Genomic DNA, 14,539 nt, shown 5'->3' with positions numbered 1-14,539 from the left:
TAAACAGGCACGGGGGGGGGGGGGCTATCTTACCTATCTCTAGTAATTCATCATTAGAACATGGACCCTGCTTCTATTTCCTAAGTAAAGAATGCACTGTTGACTTTATGAAATGCTACCAGAAAGTGAGATAATAAATCACCCGTAATTGCTACCCTAGGAAGCATCTGTAATTATGGTTAAGGATCAATCTGCTTCCTGGAAAAGCATGTGACCATTTAAGTAGAGGTTCTTGCATTGAAAAGATACATGGATTTGCTACTAATGACCATGGGGCCACTTACATTTTCACAAAATTCCTCATTCCAACCAAAAATCAACACGGGATTTTGAATCCATTTTAATAACCTCCTGTAAGTGTCAGACGACAGAGAGCAGAGCTGGTTGACATGTGTCAATGACACTCAGGAGCCCGTGGCTGCTTTTCGCAGGAGCTCAAAGAGAAGATGGACGAGCTCCTGCCCCTGATCCCTGTCCTGGAACAGTACAAGACGGACGCCCGGCTCATCACCCAGTTCAAGGAGGAGATCCGGAACCTGTCCGCGGTGCTCACTGGGATCCAGGAAGAGATTGGTGCCTACGATTATGAGGAGCTGCACCAGAGGGTGCTCAGCCTGGAGACCAGACTCCGCGACTGCATGAAAAAGCTCAGTGAGTAGAACACAGCATTTGTCTAATTGTGTTCTTAAGTCACTTCCATGAAAACTGCATTTTTACATTTTGCAAGTGGTCATAAATGCCTCATTCTGGGGAAGTCAGGGCCAGCTTCCTAAGTATGGAGTGAGTGTTCCTGACGGCCTGAGCGCACCTGGGGACTGAGTGGTATGTGACTAACAGCTGCCCAATTTTCAGATCACCCTGTTACATCTGAAATAAGCAGTCTGACAAACACAGCCAATTCTATTGGCTTCACTAACAGGCATGAGTTTTACTACAGAGAGCTTGTGATGGTTAATCATTGCTCGGCCAGGGGGGAGGGGAGGCATTTCTGGCGGTGGAGAAAGTCAGAGACGGTGGGAAAGGAAGTTGCCCTGGGGCAAAATATGAACCAGCGATGTTTCAAGCAAACCAGAGCAACTCCCCTCCTATGAGGAGCTGCCAACAGCCGCTCTGGTCCACTTGACAAATCAAAAGGAGGCCCCTACCCAAGTAGGTATCTATGCACTGCTGTGTAAGGGGCCAAACCCACATCACATGCTGGGTCCCTTACAATGCAGAGAAAGTGTCCAGGTAAAGACAGGTAGCCTTACTACCATGAAGTAAGGGGTCCCTGAAAAATGAATCTTCAGATTTTCCCATAAGAAAAGTGTTATTCAAATTTGAAAGGCTGTGTCTGATAAGGGATATATACATAATATACATTTCATATGTACATATGAAAACACAAACATATACCTTGTTCTTAATTCTCACCTGAAGATATTTTTTCCATTGATTTTTAGGGACAGTGGAAGGAAGGGGGAGAGGGAGAGAGAGAGGGAGGGAGAGGGAGGGAGAGAGAGAGAGAGAGAGAGAGAGAGAGAGAAATATCAATCTGAGAGAAACACATCAATTAGTTGCCTCCCGCACACACCCTGACCAGGACTGGGGATCAAACCTGCAACCCAGGCACATCCCCTTGACTGGTAATTGAACCCACAGCCCTTCGGTGCATGGGCCAATGCTCCAACCACTTGGCCACACTGGCCAGGGCCACAAACATAATTTTGAGTGTGGCGCTGTTATAGTCTGATTAACATCTTACTTAGTATTTACATTCCCTGGGAACTGGTACAGATTAAACCAGATCATATCTGTGAACCCTTTTAACCCCACACCTAGTATTATCTCATAGGTAAGTGCTCAAATATCAAAACATCAGAACACATGGACTCAGAGAAGCGATGTTAATCAACACGACAAGGACCATTAGCAGGAAATGTGGGGGAAGGCGTATCAGAGGGTCTAAAACCCAGTCGCTGTGCTGCTCAGATCTGACGTGGGATGCTGGACAATCACGGCCTCAACAATATAGTCCCAGGAGTAAGGCTCACTCATCAATGGCACCTCATCAGTCTCCACAAAAGCCTCTCTACACTCACAACCAATCAGTAGACAGCAGACATGAATTGAGGAGAGAAAATAAAATTTTCTTTGCAACTGTGATGAATGCATTTCCACTCACCTTTTTGGTGGATTAGCTTTTAGGGAAAATGTCACAGTGGATACCACTTGAATTTTAAGATAACTAAAAAAACAAAGGAGACTCCTCGCCTTAGAGGTCTTGGTGACTCCCACATAGTAAAGAAGGAGCTGAAGGAATCACGAGTCATGGAGACAATGAGAGCAAGAGCACCACTCAGCTTATTTCTACTAGAGAATTAACGTTTGGGGGAAAATAGAAATTTAAAAAAAAAAAAAATGCTTCATTAGCAATGCACCCTACTGGCCTGAATGAAGTATAGTTAATGCTCTTTCCTAAATGCTTAATTTTCTCCTAGGAGAGACCAAATAGAACAAAGTCCCCTGTGCTTAATTAAATCATACCATATTCCCCAGGCATGCAAACTATAATTACATGCATGTGAGAATTTAACTGAGAAAGCACAGTTAAAGCTCTAGCAACCCCCTGAGATCACCGATAGATATTTAATGCTGATTATAATCAGGCTGCCAGCCTTCCAGTCCTCCACCCCCTGCCTCTTGTTAGTTCTGTCTCAGGGCAATGGTTTGGTGCCACCTTGTGAAGGTCACAGTGGTCTTTCTATTAACACAGTGTTTGGAGGCTTCAGGTTGAACAGGAGTTATCAGTAGCATTCAAAACTCAAGGTCCTGTCTTGGCCGGGTAGTTCAGTTGGTTAGAGCATCGCCCCAATACACCAAGGTTGCAGGTTCAGTCTCCGGTCAGGACACATACAAGAACCAGCCAATGAATGGACAAATACGTGGAAGAACAAACCAATGTTTCTATTTTTCTCTCTTCCTTCCTCTCTCTCTAAAATCACTAAAAATTAAAAAAAAACAAAAATTAAAAAAAAAAAACCCTCAAGGTCCCAAGTGATGACACTTGGGTTGTTGACTTTACCATGGTCATGCCAAATTAGTTTCAAAGGGGGAAACAAAATGTCTATGTGGCAATAGTTCTGTTTGCACATTCAACAAACATTTCATGAGTCCCTGCGTGTGCTGGCACTTGGCCATGTACTGGGGAGACATGTGGAGCAGCAGACAGGGTCCCTCCACTGTCAGGGGTTAGCATGTTGGTGGGGACAGCAAGCGCATAACAGAGAAGTGTAGCAGTGTTGACAGCCTGCTGCTTCGCAGGCACCATGCCAGCTCTTTTCCATGTGGTCGTTTTAATCGCACTGAGAATGCTGGGTTAGGCCTTATTATGCAATTGATTGGAGACAGATTGCTCAGCTTAAACTCATTTGCCAGAGGGGCGTGTTGGAGGCAACAACTCTAAACCCAAGTCCTTCTGCGTTCAAAGACAGAGACGTGTTTCCCACACACAAAGTCTTTTCCTGGGTACAAACAGTAACAGAGAAACTCCCTGGACACCTCAACACGTTTAATTCAGTAAACAGAACCCAGCTGCTGTAGAAAGAAGCCAGAGTACATTTGGATCCTCACCTCCACCGCCCGAATCCACAGCATCCCTCACCATCTCTCAGCTGGGAGGGCCTCCCGAGCACTCCCCTTACCTGAAGTCACCTCACCCACACACACACACACACGCTGGGTATTTAGACTAATCATTCCAAATGCAAACCTAACCATATTTCACCCGCACTGAAGTGATTTTCCTTTAAAATTCAATCCATGCAGGTTTGCATGGTTTGTCTTGGTGATGTGGATTCTGCCTGACTCTCCGGCCCTTTTCTCTCAACTTCTCACCACACACTCCCTCTCGCTCCAGCCACTCTCATCTCCCAGTTCCTCCAAGGTGTAGACTCTTTAGTCACCTCCTGGACGTGGAACTCCCTCACCTCCTTCATGGACACTCTTCCTCCCCATCTCACCCACCCAAACTCTAACGGGTTTTCATGTTACAGACCAGAGACCAACTTTTCTACAGACCTTCTCTGATTGCTCTCTAACATGGAGGCACATACCCTTGCGTGGTCTCCTGAAAACTGAAAATGAGAATTTGCTTTCTTTTTTAAAATCTGTACCCCATTATGAGTACACTGTCCTTGCTCTGAGAGGTCAGGGATCACCTGTGTCTGGCTCCAGCTAAATCTCTGTAGATTGTCATAAAACATCCAAAACATAACAGGTGAAAATCTATGTCTACAGAGTCTTTGAGACTCTATAGTCTCAAGTACTATTTTTAAATTAAAAAAGCTTTATATTGCTTTCAAGAAATAAATCAGTGTATGTCAAATATAAAAATTCTATATTTTTTACAAAACCAAAAATTGGGGGAGATGAAGATAACAAAAGGAGCGCCTCTTTTCTCCTTTCCGTGGCTTTGCTTTTGTTGCTATCCGCGCTTTCGGCAGGGCCGGTGCTACAGTACTTCATTCCACAACACCTGATACCTGGCCCTCCTTAGCACGTGACGCAGGAAACACCGAAAATCTCAGTGAAAACCAGATTAACGGAAAAGTCAGACTGTGCGCCTGGAGCGGAGCGAAGTAAGATTTAACTTGCAAATGTAGTAGGGAAAACTGACAACAACCCCCTGCAAATTAAATTCAGAGTACCTGACTTTGGGTGGTGAGCACACAATGCACTATACAGATCAGGTGTCGTAGGACTGTACGCTTAAAACCTATATAATCTTACTAGCCAATGCCACCCCAACACATTTAATTAAAAATAAAATTAAAAATGATCTGCAAATGAGCTGTTTATCAAAGACAGTTCTACTCTCCCTGAAATTCTAGAGTGCAAAGCAGAATACGGTTTCTCCAGTGCCCACTCACCCTGGAAGCCTAGTCATTTCAGCACATTTTGGGGTTATGGCATATTTCACTATAAATTTATTTATAGTTGATCTTTCTTTATACCCTACATTTTCCTAGATTACCACTAAATTACAAGCCTCTTAATGATACAAAGCCTGTGTTTTCAGAGGCAAGCATAAATCACCAAATTATTTGGGATTTCATAGTACAATTCTGCTCCATTCAGTTTGGATACTAAATAGGGTTTGCCTTAAAAATATGTTCATGGTATAAGCTCGATCCCAGAAAAAGTTGAGGCGGTTGTTAAAATAAAACGGGGGTAAAGTTGTGTTAATTGTGGAAAACAGATGTATTTGGACACACATTATTCTTGGTCCCATTTGCCACACACCCACTGAAAACTCATTCTAGTGCCCTGTCCAGTATGGCAACTATTATGTTACCCTTCTCGCCACCCTTCCCTTGGCACTCCAGTGGGTAGGATTAGACATGAAAATAAAAGGTTAAATAGTAGAAACAGCTTTTACTATCAAATGTAGGGTGGAGGTAAACTTATTTTAAGTAGCTTCAATAGACAGACTTTAAATATCAGATATCTACTTCTTGCTACATGGATTCTCCAATGGCCATAAGTAAAAAGAAATTACACTGTCATAAAAATATTCACTATTCCATTTAATTTACTTATACAGGCATAGCCTAGGATTCAAATTCAGAAGCTGTTAGCCCAGGACCTTACAAAGTACAATGATCTATTAAAGAAATAAACAAAAGAGAAGACGGGAGTTTTTTATGCTTTGTTGATTCAAACAACTGACCTTCCTGCTGAATTCCAAATGACACCTCTTCCTGAGCTATGGATGGGTAACCATAGGTTCTGACTGATGTTACAAAGTCCAACGTCTGGAAGGCATCAGGGAAACAACATGGTCACGTACTTCAGCTACCTATTCAGTATATTTTCTGAATATATAGAACCAGACACACACAATATATTATAAAATGCTAACATGTTCGCGTGTCTCGCTGCCGAGCGGAGCGGAGCAGAGCAGGGGGAAACCAATGAGGCCAATCTCTCTGCCTCTTCCTCTGCCATCCACTTCTGCGGGAACATTTGTCTCCCAGGCGTTTGGGAAAATTATCCTTCCTGTCTGGCTCCGTTTGTCCTCATGGAAAGTGAGAGTGAAGTGAGAAGGATAATTATTTCTTGGAAAGAAAGCTAGTGTGGGGGCACTAAGACACAGAAATGACTATGTTTACAATTTCTGCATTGCAGCAAAACCTGAGAATAACAGTGTTTATGTAACAGAGATCCACAAAATCATAACTACAAAAACAGCCAGCTTTTATAAATTCCCACAACCTTAATTTTACTAATTTCATTTGACGAGATGAATTTTAGCTTTGAAATTCAGTAACTATTTGTACAAGAAACTTCTTTTGGGGATGAAATCAGCAGCGAGAGGCCTTTCTGTTTTCTGCTTCCTGAGAGTAAGAGTGGGTGGTAATAATGACGGAGATCTTGGGGTGTGTGTGTGTGTGTGGTGTATGTGGTGCATGTGTGTGTAACTACAACCACAAATACCACCTTCTTCCCATCAGCACATAAAAGTTTGTTGATCCCCTATCCATTCAATGTTCTCTTAGATTAACAAGATGTCAAGCTTCAGACTGTCCGTCTTAATAGATGAGGAAACCACCCCCGAGAATCACTGCACAATCCAATATTGTATGATGAGTTAATGTGGTGGCTTAGACTCGAAACCAGCCCTCCCAACACCCACCTGAGCATTCTAATCTGGACCGAATGCACTCCACAGGGAAATACTTCCTGGGAAATTTCCTGGGAAACTGTGGAGTTACTTATTTAATTTCTCCTTTATGTCATCAGTTTCTCCCTCTGTTAGATTATCCCTAAAGGCAAACAGTCTTTTCTTAAACAATGAGATCAGCACAACGGTTAAATTTTGCCAATTTTACTGATTCACTAGATTATAGAGCTAAGCTTCCTTCACACAGAGAAGCGCCATTCAGATACATATGAAGGACCAGATCAGCGAGACCTAGTAAGAAATGTAAGTGCATTAAACGTGTCCTCTCTAGACCCTCATGTTTATTTTTTCTAGGTAACGGAACATGCAAGATCCGTGGAACTTGCTTGTTCTTTCTGTGTTTGACAGTTTATGTGCATGTTCTGTAGATGAGCAGGGTAAAGGCGGCTTACAATGAAATAAAATTCAAGTTATCCAAGGAGGCTGTCTCAGGGGAAAAGAGATGCTCTTCAATATCACAGGACTCAGGGCTGGCCTTCCGAATTCTTTAACCACCCACCGGTACTCGTTGTGCTCAATGCAACACCCTTTTCTTCTCTGAAACACCTTCTTCACCTAACTTCCCTGCCAGCTGAGTCAGAAAGGAGAAGGCAGGGAGGGAGGGAGGGAGGGAGGGAGGGAGGCTAAGGATGGGCATAAGCAACCGTCTATTGAGAAGCTACAGTACATACACCTATTTTACCTCCCTGTTCCTATATCACCCAGCACCTAAGCATAGTCCTGGTACATGAAAGCTTCTCAGCAAGTGATTGTTCAATGAATAAATCACTTTATATTTAAGTAGTAACTGGTTTCACCCACTAATCTATTTCAGAGAAAATGCCCATTGCTACAAGGAGAAAGCAGTCATTTTCAGTTTAGGTGTCAGAAGCTTTTAACCAACCTCTGGGATAATTTCTGTCTCAAGTCCTGGTCTAAACAGTCCGAGGCTTGACAGCTCCACTCTGCCATATGGACATAACACTGGGTTCCATCCAAACACCACGGAAGCCAGGACACCCACACTACACCATGTGTTGTCACTTTTTAGAAATGTTGATTACGTGAGACTCATGGCAAAGATAACCGCCAAAGATAATTCTTAAGCAGATGTTAACTAACCCCTGCAACTCAACTCCCGTTCAAGTTATGTCTACATGAAATGAATCCAGAAGACCATTTAAACCCAGAAAACGAACCAACATCTGAAATGTGCACCCACATGAGGGCAAATAGGAGCTGTGTGTCTTCCAGCTTTGCCCAAACCATGCTTCATTCTTCATACAGGAGATGTACCGATAGCAAAGGGGCCAGTTTTGCTGAAAGGCAGGTTCAAACCCTCACTCTGAGGTTTAATCATACAGCTTCACCATCTGAAATGTTAAGTCCAACACCAAAAAGGGCAAAATCTCTATTCACTGTCAGCATAAAGACCACCTGAAGTCACCGTAATTTCTTCCTGGTCATGTGCCCATTTCGTCATTTCATCTGGGCATGAAGTTTCGTGGGGACAAACATTTCATTATGTTTATGTTTCCTCTACAGGACATGATATTGATCTAGTCCCAGGACAAACTTACACTGGCCTCTGAGATTCCACGTATCTTTTGTTGCTTTGTTCAAATAAGCATTGCCCATGGTCACCTGGCGTGTCTATGTTTCTCTACTTCCAGCATGCGGCAAACTGATGAAGATCACGGGCCCAGTTACAGTCAAGACATCGGGAACCCGGTTTGGTGCCTGGATGACCGACCCTCTCGCATCCGAAAAAAACAACAGAGTATGTCGCTCCCACCAACACCTTTGCTTAGAAGCGTGTTTTATTTATGTCTTTTGTCTACTGGACTATTCATTTCCTTTGAGGATAGTTTGAACTTGAAAACTTTTACATCACTGCAAATATTTTTAGTTTGATAATATTAACATAGTTATAGATATACAGCAACTTATGTCAAATGTTCCATTCTGAATTCACCAATACAGTGAGTCTAATTTTTATTTGTTTTAGTCTAGTTTTACACTTTAAAGGGCCAACTACAAGAATATAAAATTCTCTGTCTAGTTCTACTAAAATCTGTTCCTTAATATGAAAAAAAAGTACTAAATAAGTAAAAGGCTCAAGAGCTAACCAATTCACAAAACAAGCTGAAATATTCCCGGCATCTAGAGGTAATTTTAGAGAAAACAGCACTGAAGCTTGGGGGGGGTGGGGGGGAGCAGGTATTTTCATAAATTGGCAACACCTGTATTATGTAAATCACTATGCTGGAAACTTACCATAGCTCTGTTTATGTTCTACTGCAGAACTCACCAGACATCCAAATTCTCAAGGGTTACTTACATCCCAATGAGATTAGCAGCTAGGTTAGTAAAATGGTTGCATTCAAAGGTAGTTATACCTTTAAGCTGGTCCAGTGAGTAAGGGTTAGTTACCAGGAGGTTCTGTGTTATTCATAAAGGGGAAATATGTCAAATGGTGTTAAGTTATAACTTACATATTTTTTCACAGCAAGTTACAGAATAAATAAATTAGCTGATGATAGTATTTTTGCAGTTACTGATTGAACTGGTTGACCAGGCACCTAAACAAAGTGATGTGATTTGTACCAACGCGTGTCTGGGTCACTCAGTCCATAGGCACTGAATGGTTAAAAAAAAAAAAGACAAAAAGCGAATCAACTTCAAGGCAGTCAACTCAGTTGTCTCCTTTCCACACAGACCATGCCACCATTTCTGCAAAGGCCTGCTGTACCATCAGTCATAGATACTGTGGTCTCCAGAGCCTGAGAGCAGTGCTTCCAATACATGTTGACCCTCACTGTCTTTATTTTGGACTCCTCAGAAAAGTACAGAATTCACTTACTCCATTTATTTTATTTTTTTCCCATCTCCCCAGGTCTGGTACATGGACAGTTACACTAACAACAAAATCGTCCGTGAGTACAAGTCGATCGCAGACTTTGTCAGCGGGGCTGAGTCGAGGACATACAACCTCCCCTTCAAGTGGGCCGGCACCAACCACGTGGTCTATAATGGCTCCCTCTACTTTAACAAGTACCAGAGCAACATCGTCATCAAGTACAGCTTTGACCTGGGCCGCGTGCTGGCCCAGCGCAGCCTGGAGTACGCGGGCTTCCAGAACGTCTACCCCTACACCTGGGGGGGGTTCTCAGATATCGATCTCATGGCCGACGAGATCGGCCTGTGGGCCGTGTATGCCACCAACCAGAACGCGGGCAACATCGTCATCAGCCAGCTGAACCAGGACACGCTGGAGGTAGTGAAGAGCTGGAACACCGGCTACCCCAAGAGGAGCGCCGGGGAGTCCTTCATGATCTGCGGGACGCTCTATGTCACCAACTCCCACCTAACCGGAGCCAAGGTATACTACTCCTACTCCACCAAGACCTCCACCTACGAGTACACAGACATCCCCTTCCACAACCAGTACTTCCACATATCTATGCTCGACTACAACGCCAGGGATAGAGCTCTTTATGCCTGGAACAACGGTCACCAGGTCCTGTTCAATGTCACCCTCTTCCACATCATCAAGACCGAAGATGACACATAAGCAGATGTCATTTCTTTTCACTGATCTAAATGGCGTCATTGGTGATCAACTCGATAGGACCCCTTTTGTTTTGTTTTTTCTTTATTAGAATGTTCCACCATTTCTCCAAAGCATTCTGTTATAATGTTGGTGTTTCAAAAAAAAACCACACACAAAAAAAAAGCAGCGGAGCCTGTCTAAATATTAAACCTGTGGGAGACACATCTGAAATCCTAAATTTACAAGGCCTATCGTGTCCCTGTCATGAAAAGCACTAAAAAGAGCTTGAGTGGCAAAGTCATACTTCTGCAAAAGATTGATGGTCTGCCTTGTACTAGATAGAGTCAGAGACAAATGGTCACTTACATGCACGAATGTCGGGGTTTTTTTAAACTCTGCCACTTTTGACTGTAGCTCCACATCAGGAAACATTCTGGTAGGAATCAGGAAAAAAAAAAAGAAAGAAAAAAAGAAAAAGCACTTTCTCGCCATTCATTTCTAATGAAGAGGCGAGGGTTTTATTTCCACGGAGAAGGACCAGAGTCATTCGCTGCTCCTCAGTCCTCCGACCCGGTGCTGTGCAGCCATTTTTAAATCTCTTGCTAGCGTTTTACTGGCGATGTGTCTTTCTACCATTGTAACCACCATTGTGCAATTCTATCTCTTCACTTCTGTGAGAGTGATATTTTTTTATAAAACACACTGAAGTTCAGTCTCAGTAATCATCATGGGCCCCTTGTCAAGTGTGGTCAAGAAGGAAGTATCTCCTCAGCTTACCCCTTTACATCGTATGTAAATTAAAAAGAAAATCAGACCAGGCCCCTTCCACCGAGTCTTTATTTCACCCCGTTTCCTGGACCACTGACACGGAATGCTCCACAGACTCAGTAGGGATGAGCTGCTCTGTTCACACTACTGAAAGCAACCCTTAGTCACAAAACTTGGATCTGAGTGGACTCTGCTCGTTTGATACGACCAAACAAATTTTGTTCTTTGTAATTAAATATATCAGTGATTTAACTTATACTTCACACACAACTTGCAATAATGTAACCCCCGTGTCAGCCCTCGAAAAGTACATGAAGCACATATAAAAAACTCTTTAAAAAATGTCTGTAATATCATCTAGATTTACATTGTAAACTCGGGAGAATTATTGGCAAGACTTGTATAAAAAGGAATGCTGGGAAGACTGGGGAGTTGTCTGTGTCATTTAAATGGAAGTCCATTTGGAAAGCAGCCCCTGGTTACACCAGTTCACTGTATGTGCGGAAACAATGTAACCAAAAAGGACAGCTTTAATAGTATTTTATGTTAATAACTCCAAAAACATATAATCAATATATAGCAAACACCTCACTGAGTTTGGATGGACTTTCCATGTATTAAAAATACTTAACACAGTTTTACAGAAACTAGTATGGGTTGGTTTTTGTAATTTAAAAAGTATAGAATAAATAAGATATAACTTAAATGGTTGTAAATGTTTAGTTTCACACATACATCCTATTGTAATTTCCTTTGTAAAGTAAGGATGTAACCATTCAGATGAAGCATTGTGTAAGGAAATGCTAATGCTTAAGAGTAATTCATTTCCATTGTCACCAGTAAGACATCATTCTCTAATAGCTCATTATCAAAAATGTAGGGTTAAAGAACCCAATCTTGAAAGTGTCCAAGTTTAGCAAAGATGTGTCTGTCTTTCTCTCTCTCTCTCTCTCTATCTCCCAGGTCCTTCTGCAATGTTCTTTCTTCTCTTTGAAAACATTTATCTAAGTTCTCCTCTGCTTTTGAGCATTAAAAGGTCCAGGGGATTCACTTGTCACTATACACATGCCACAAAAGTAATCAGCCAATACTTTGTGTATCAAGAGTTCGTATGAAGAAAAGAAAGTCACCTACAGAAATGGATGCATTTTTAAGTAGAGGGCCTCTAATGCACAGCTGGATCTTCATTTTTTAAATGGTGTACTATGGTGTCACGTACATTCACAGCCTGGACTGCCACAGCTCTGTGAGAGTGCAGCTTATAGAGCACTCTCTTGTCCGCCGTGTGGGGTTTTGCCACCATCTCCCATTCATGTGTGTGCCACCGGGGGGGGGGGAGGTAGAGGGTGGCACAGATGCTGTGACTGCCGCTGGGACCGGGGACATGAGGTCGAAAATGTGATCTGCATTAAACATTTACAGTTCAAAAGCATTTTTCTTAATAAATTATCAGTTTTGTGCCTGAAATAAATCAGAACTTACTCTAATCACTGTTTTATTTTTAAATCTCAAATAAAATAAATTTTATGAGGGAAATAATGAGTATTTTTAAATCATCCACATGATTCAACGAGTCAAGAAATCCAAGCTTGCAAAGTCTTTTTTTTAATTATTTTATTTTTCCAATCACCATGTATCCCCTCTGTGCCCTCTTCCACCCCACCACTTCCCACCCCCACCCCACAATCACCACACTGCTGTACACGTCCATGAGTTCTCTCTCCGTAGATGTCCCCTTCCCCCCATGGGTCCCCTCTACCCCACCCAGGCCTTCTTCGTTCACTGACCCCTGGTTCCTCTCCTCTATAATCAGTTCCACCTTTTGCTTTGGCCAAGGTTGACTTCCACCAGCTGTGGCTTTGTAGAGCCCTCCCCGACCAAGCAAGCTCCCCACTTCCCAAATCCAACTAAAGGGTGGGGTCTGTACCTTCCTTCAGCATTTGCATTCAAGACTGACCTCCTGCTCTCTTCCATTAAATCCCTATTTATGCTTCGTAATTCTAAAGCAGGCTTCACTTGCACCCTCGGATGACCTGTCCTCCCGTGCCCAGTCCATTTTCCTTCAGGGGCAAGTACCTCAAAAAGGTGACCATCGTTACTTGCAGTATTTTTCTCCTTAACACCCATTTTTAAAAGGAAAAAGCATCTAAATTTTTGCCCACCCAATGCCTGGTCCCTTATTTTGCCTTTTGACCCCTGTAAGTGAAGACTTCGCTTAGGTACACGCTCTTCTTTGGTGGATTAGACAGGGTTTGGTCCCAGGAGCATGTGTGCCTGGCCTCTCGCGTGTCCCCCCTCCTTCCTCATCCTGGGTTTGCAAGGGGTGCAGCCATAAGCAACCCGATGTCCGTCCACCTGTCAGTGATTCTAGGTAAATGCATCTTGTAACGTCATCTAAGGAGCATTAGTGAGGATCATACTTCATGTAGTACAAACAACTCTTCCGAAGGCAGCGTATTGTGTCTAAAATTAGGTCTAACTGCCTGTCTTTGAGCCTGTTTCTCAGTTTCTGTAGGTGGAAACACTGGCTGGATGAGTAGTTATCAAAGGTTCCTGTTAGGGCTTGGGGTCACTCTAGGGGCCCCTCACAGTCGGCCACAAAGAGACAGAGGAACTCCACGGAGGTGGGACCAGGCCACCGACTGTGCTCACCACCTCCAACAAGAACAACCTTTTATCTACTTTCTACAGTGCTTCTGTGTTTTATGCTTTCATTGTCAGAAAACACTTTTTGTTGTGTATTTTGTGTGCTTAAGTATACAAACCACTTAGCTAGGTGGTCCCGAGGCTTCTTCCGGCTCTACCTTCTCCTAATCTGGATTCTAGAAGATCAATAAAGGACATGCACGCTCGGGGACTCAGAGGCCTGTGTAGCTCAGAATAAAGGGGGAGGCGCCACGGGGAGAGGAGAGAGAAATGGAAGTTCGCTCAGTCAGCTCCAACTAAGACAAACACTTCAGTGTGCTCTGTTACTCGACTGAAACTTGCTACCTCACCAGGGATATCCCGCTCACATTACTCAGTTCAAAATCCATGGTCCTTTCCTCTCTACACTCCTTTTAAGAACTCACTCTCTATAGCACATCATCTGCGCACTACACTGTGCATTCACCACCCCAGGGCAAGTCTCCTTCCATCACCATTTATCCCCCCTTTACCCTCTCCCACCAGGTTCTAGATAAGGCACATGACATACTCGGCTGGTGAAAACAGAGCTTGTTCCCGTTACATGGATTCCGGCTGCCCTAACGGAGCCCACCTGAGTTTGCAGCTTTGTTTTCCTTTATTACCCAACAGACTTCCCTGGTCCAGCCACAAGGTCCCCTTCCTTCTCTCGCACACAACACAGTCCCTCTTCCTCTAAGTTTGTACCTACATTCCGAATGTCCTCTTTCCTCTCTTGCTATCCAAAACTTTATTTATGCTCCTTGGTCCAAAGTAAAGCCCACTCTGTCCAAGTAACTCCATGAGGGACATCCACGTTGAGAAGAGAGGAAGGACGGGAGCCAGAGACA

At 43.3% G+C, this 14,539-nt stretch overlaps 1 protein-coding gene across 2 annotated transcripts in view; it reads left to right on the top strand.

Annotated features, from left to right (window-relative positions):
• The window catches only part of OLFM3 (olfactomedin 3), a 98,571-nt gene extending 87,123 nt beyond the window's left edge, over positions 1-11,448 (top strand). For both annotated transcript variants that reach the window (XM_016204580.2, XM_016204579.2), the window contains exons 4-6: positions 432-651; positions 8,377-8,483; positions 9,600-11,448. In XM_016204580.2, the coding sequence (XP_016060066.1) occupies positions 432-651; positions 8,377-8,483; positions 9,600-10,277 (1,005 nt within the window). In that variant the 3' untranslated portion in view covers positions 10,278-11,448. The remainder of the gene's footprint in view (positions 1-431; positions 652-8,376; positions 8,484-9,599) is intronic.
• The last annotated feature ends 3,091 nt before the right edge of the window (positions 11,449-14,539 follow it).

Source organism: Miniopterus natalensis, chromosome 19, assembly GCF_054644295.1.
Source record: "Miniopterus natalensis isolate mMinNat1 chromosome 19, mMinNat1.hap1, whole genome shotgun sequence".
NCBI classification, from domain to species: domain Eukaryota; kingdom Metazoa; phylum Chordata; class Mammalia; order Chiroptera; family Miniopteridae; genus Miniopterus; species Miniopterus natalensis.
Note: the sequence above shows the minus strand (reverse complement) of the source record. Positions and strands in the feature narration are given on the sequence as shown.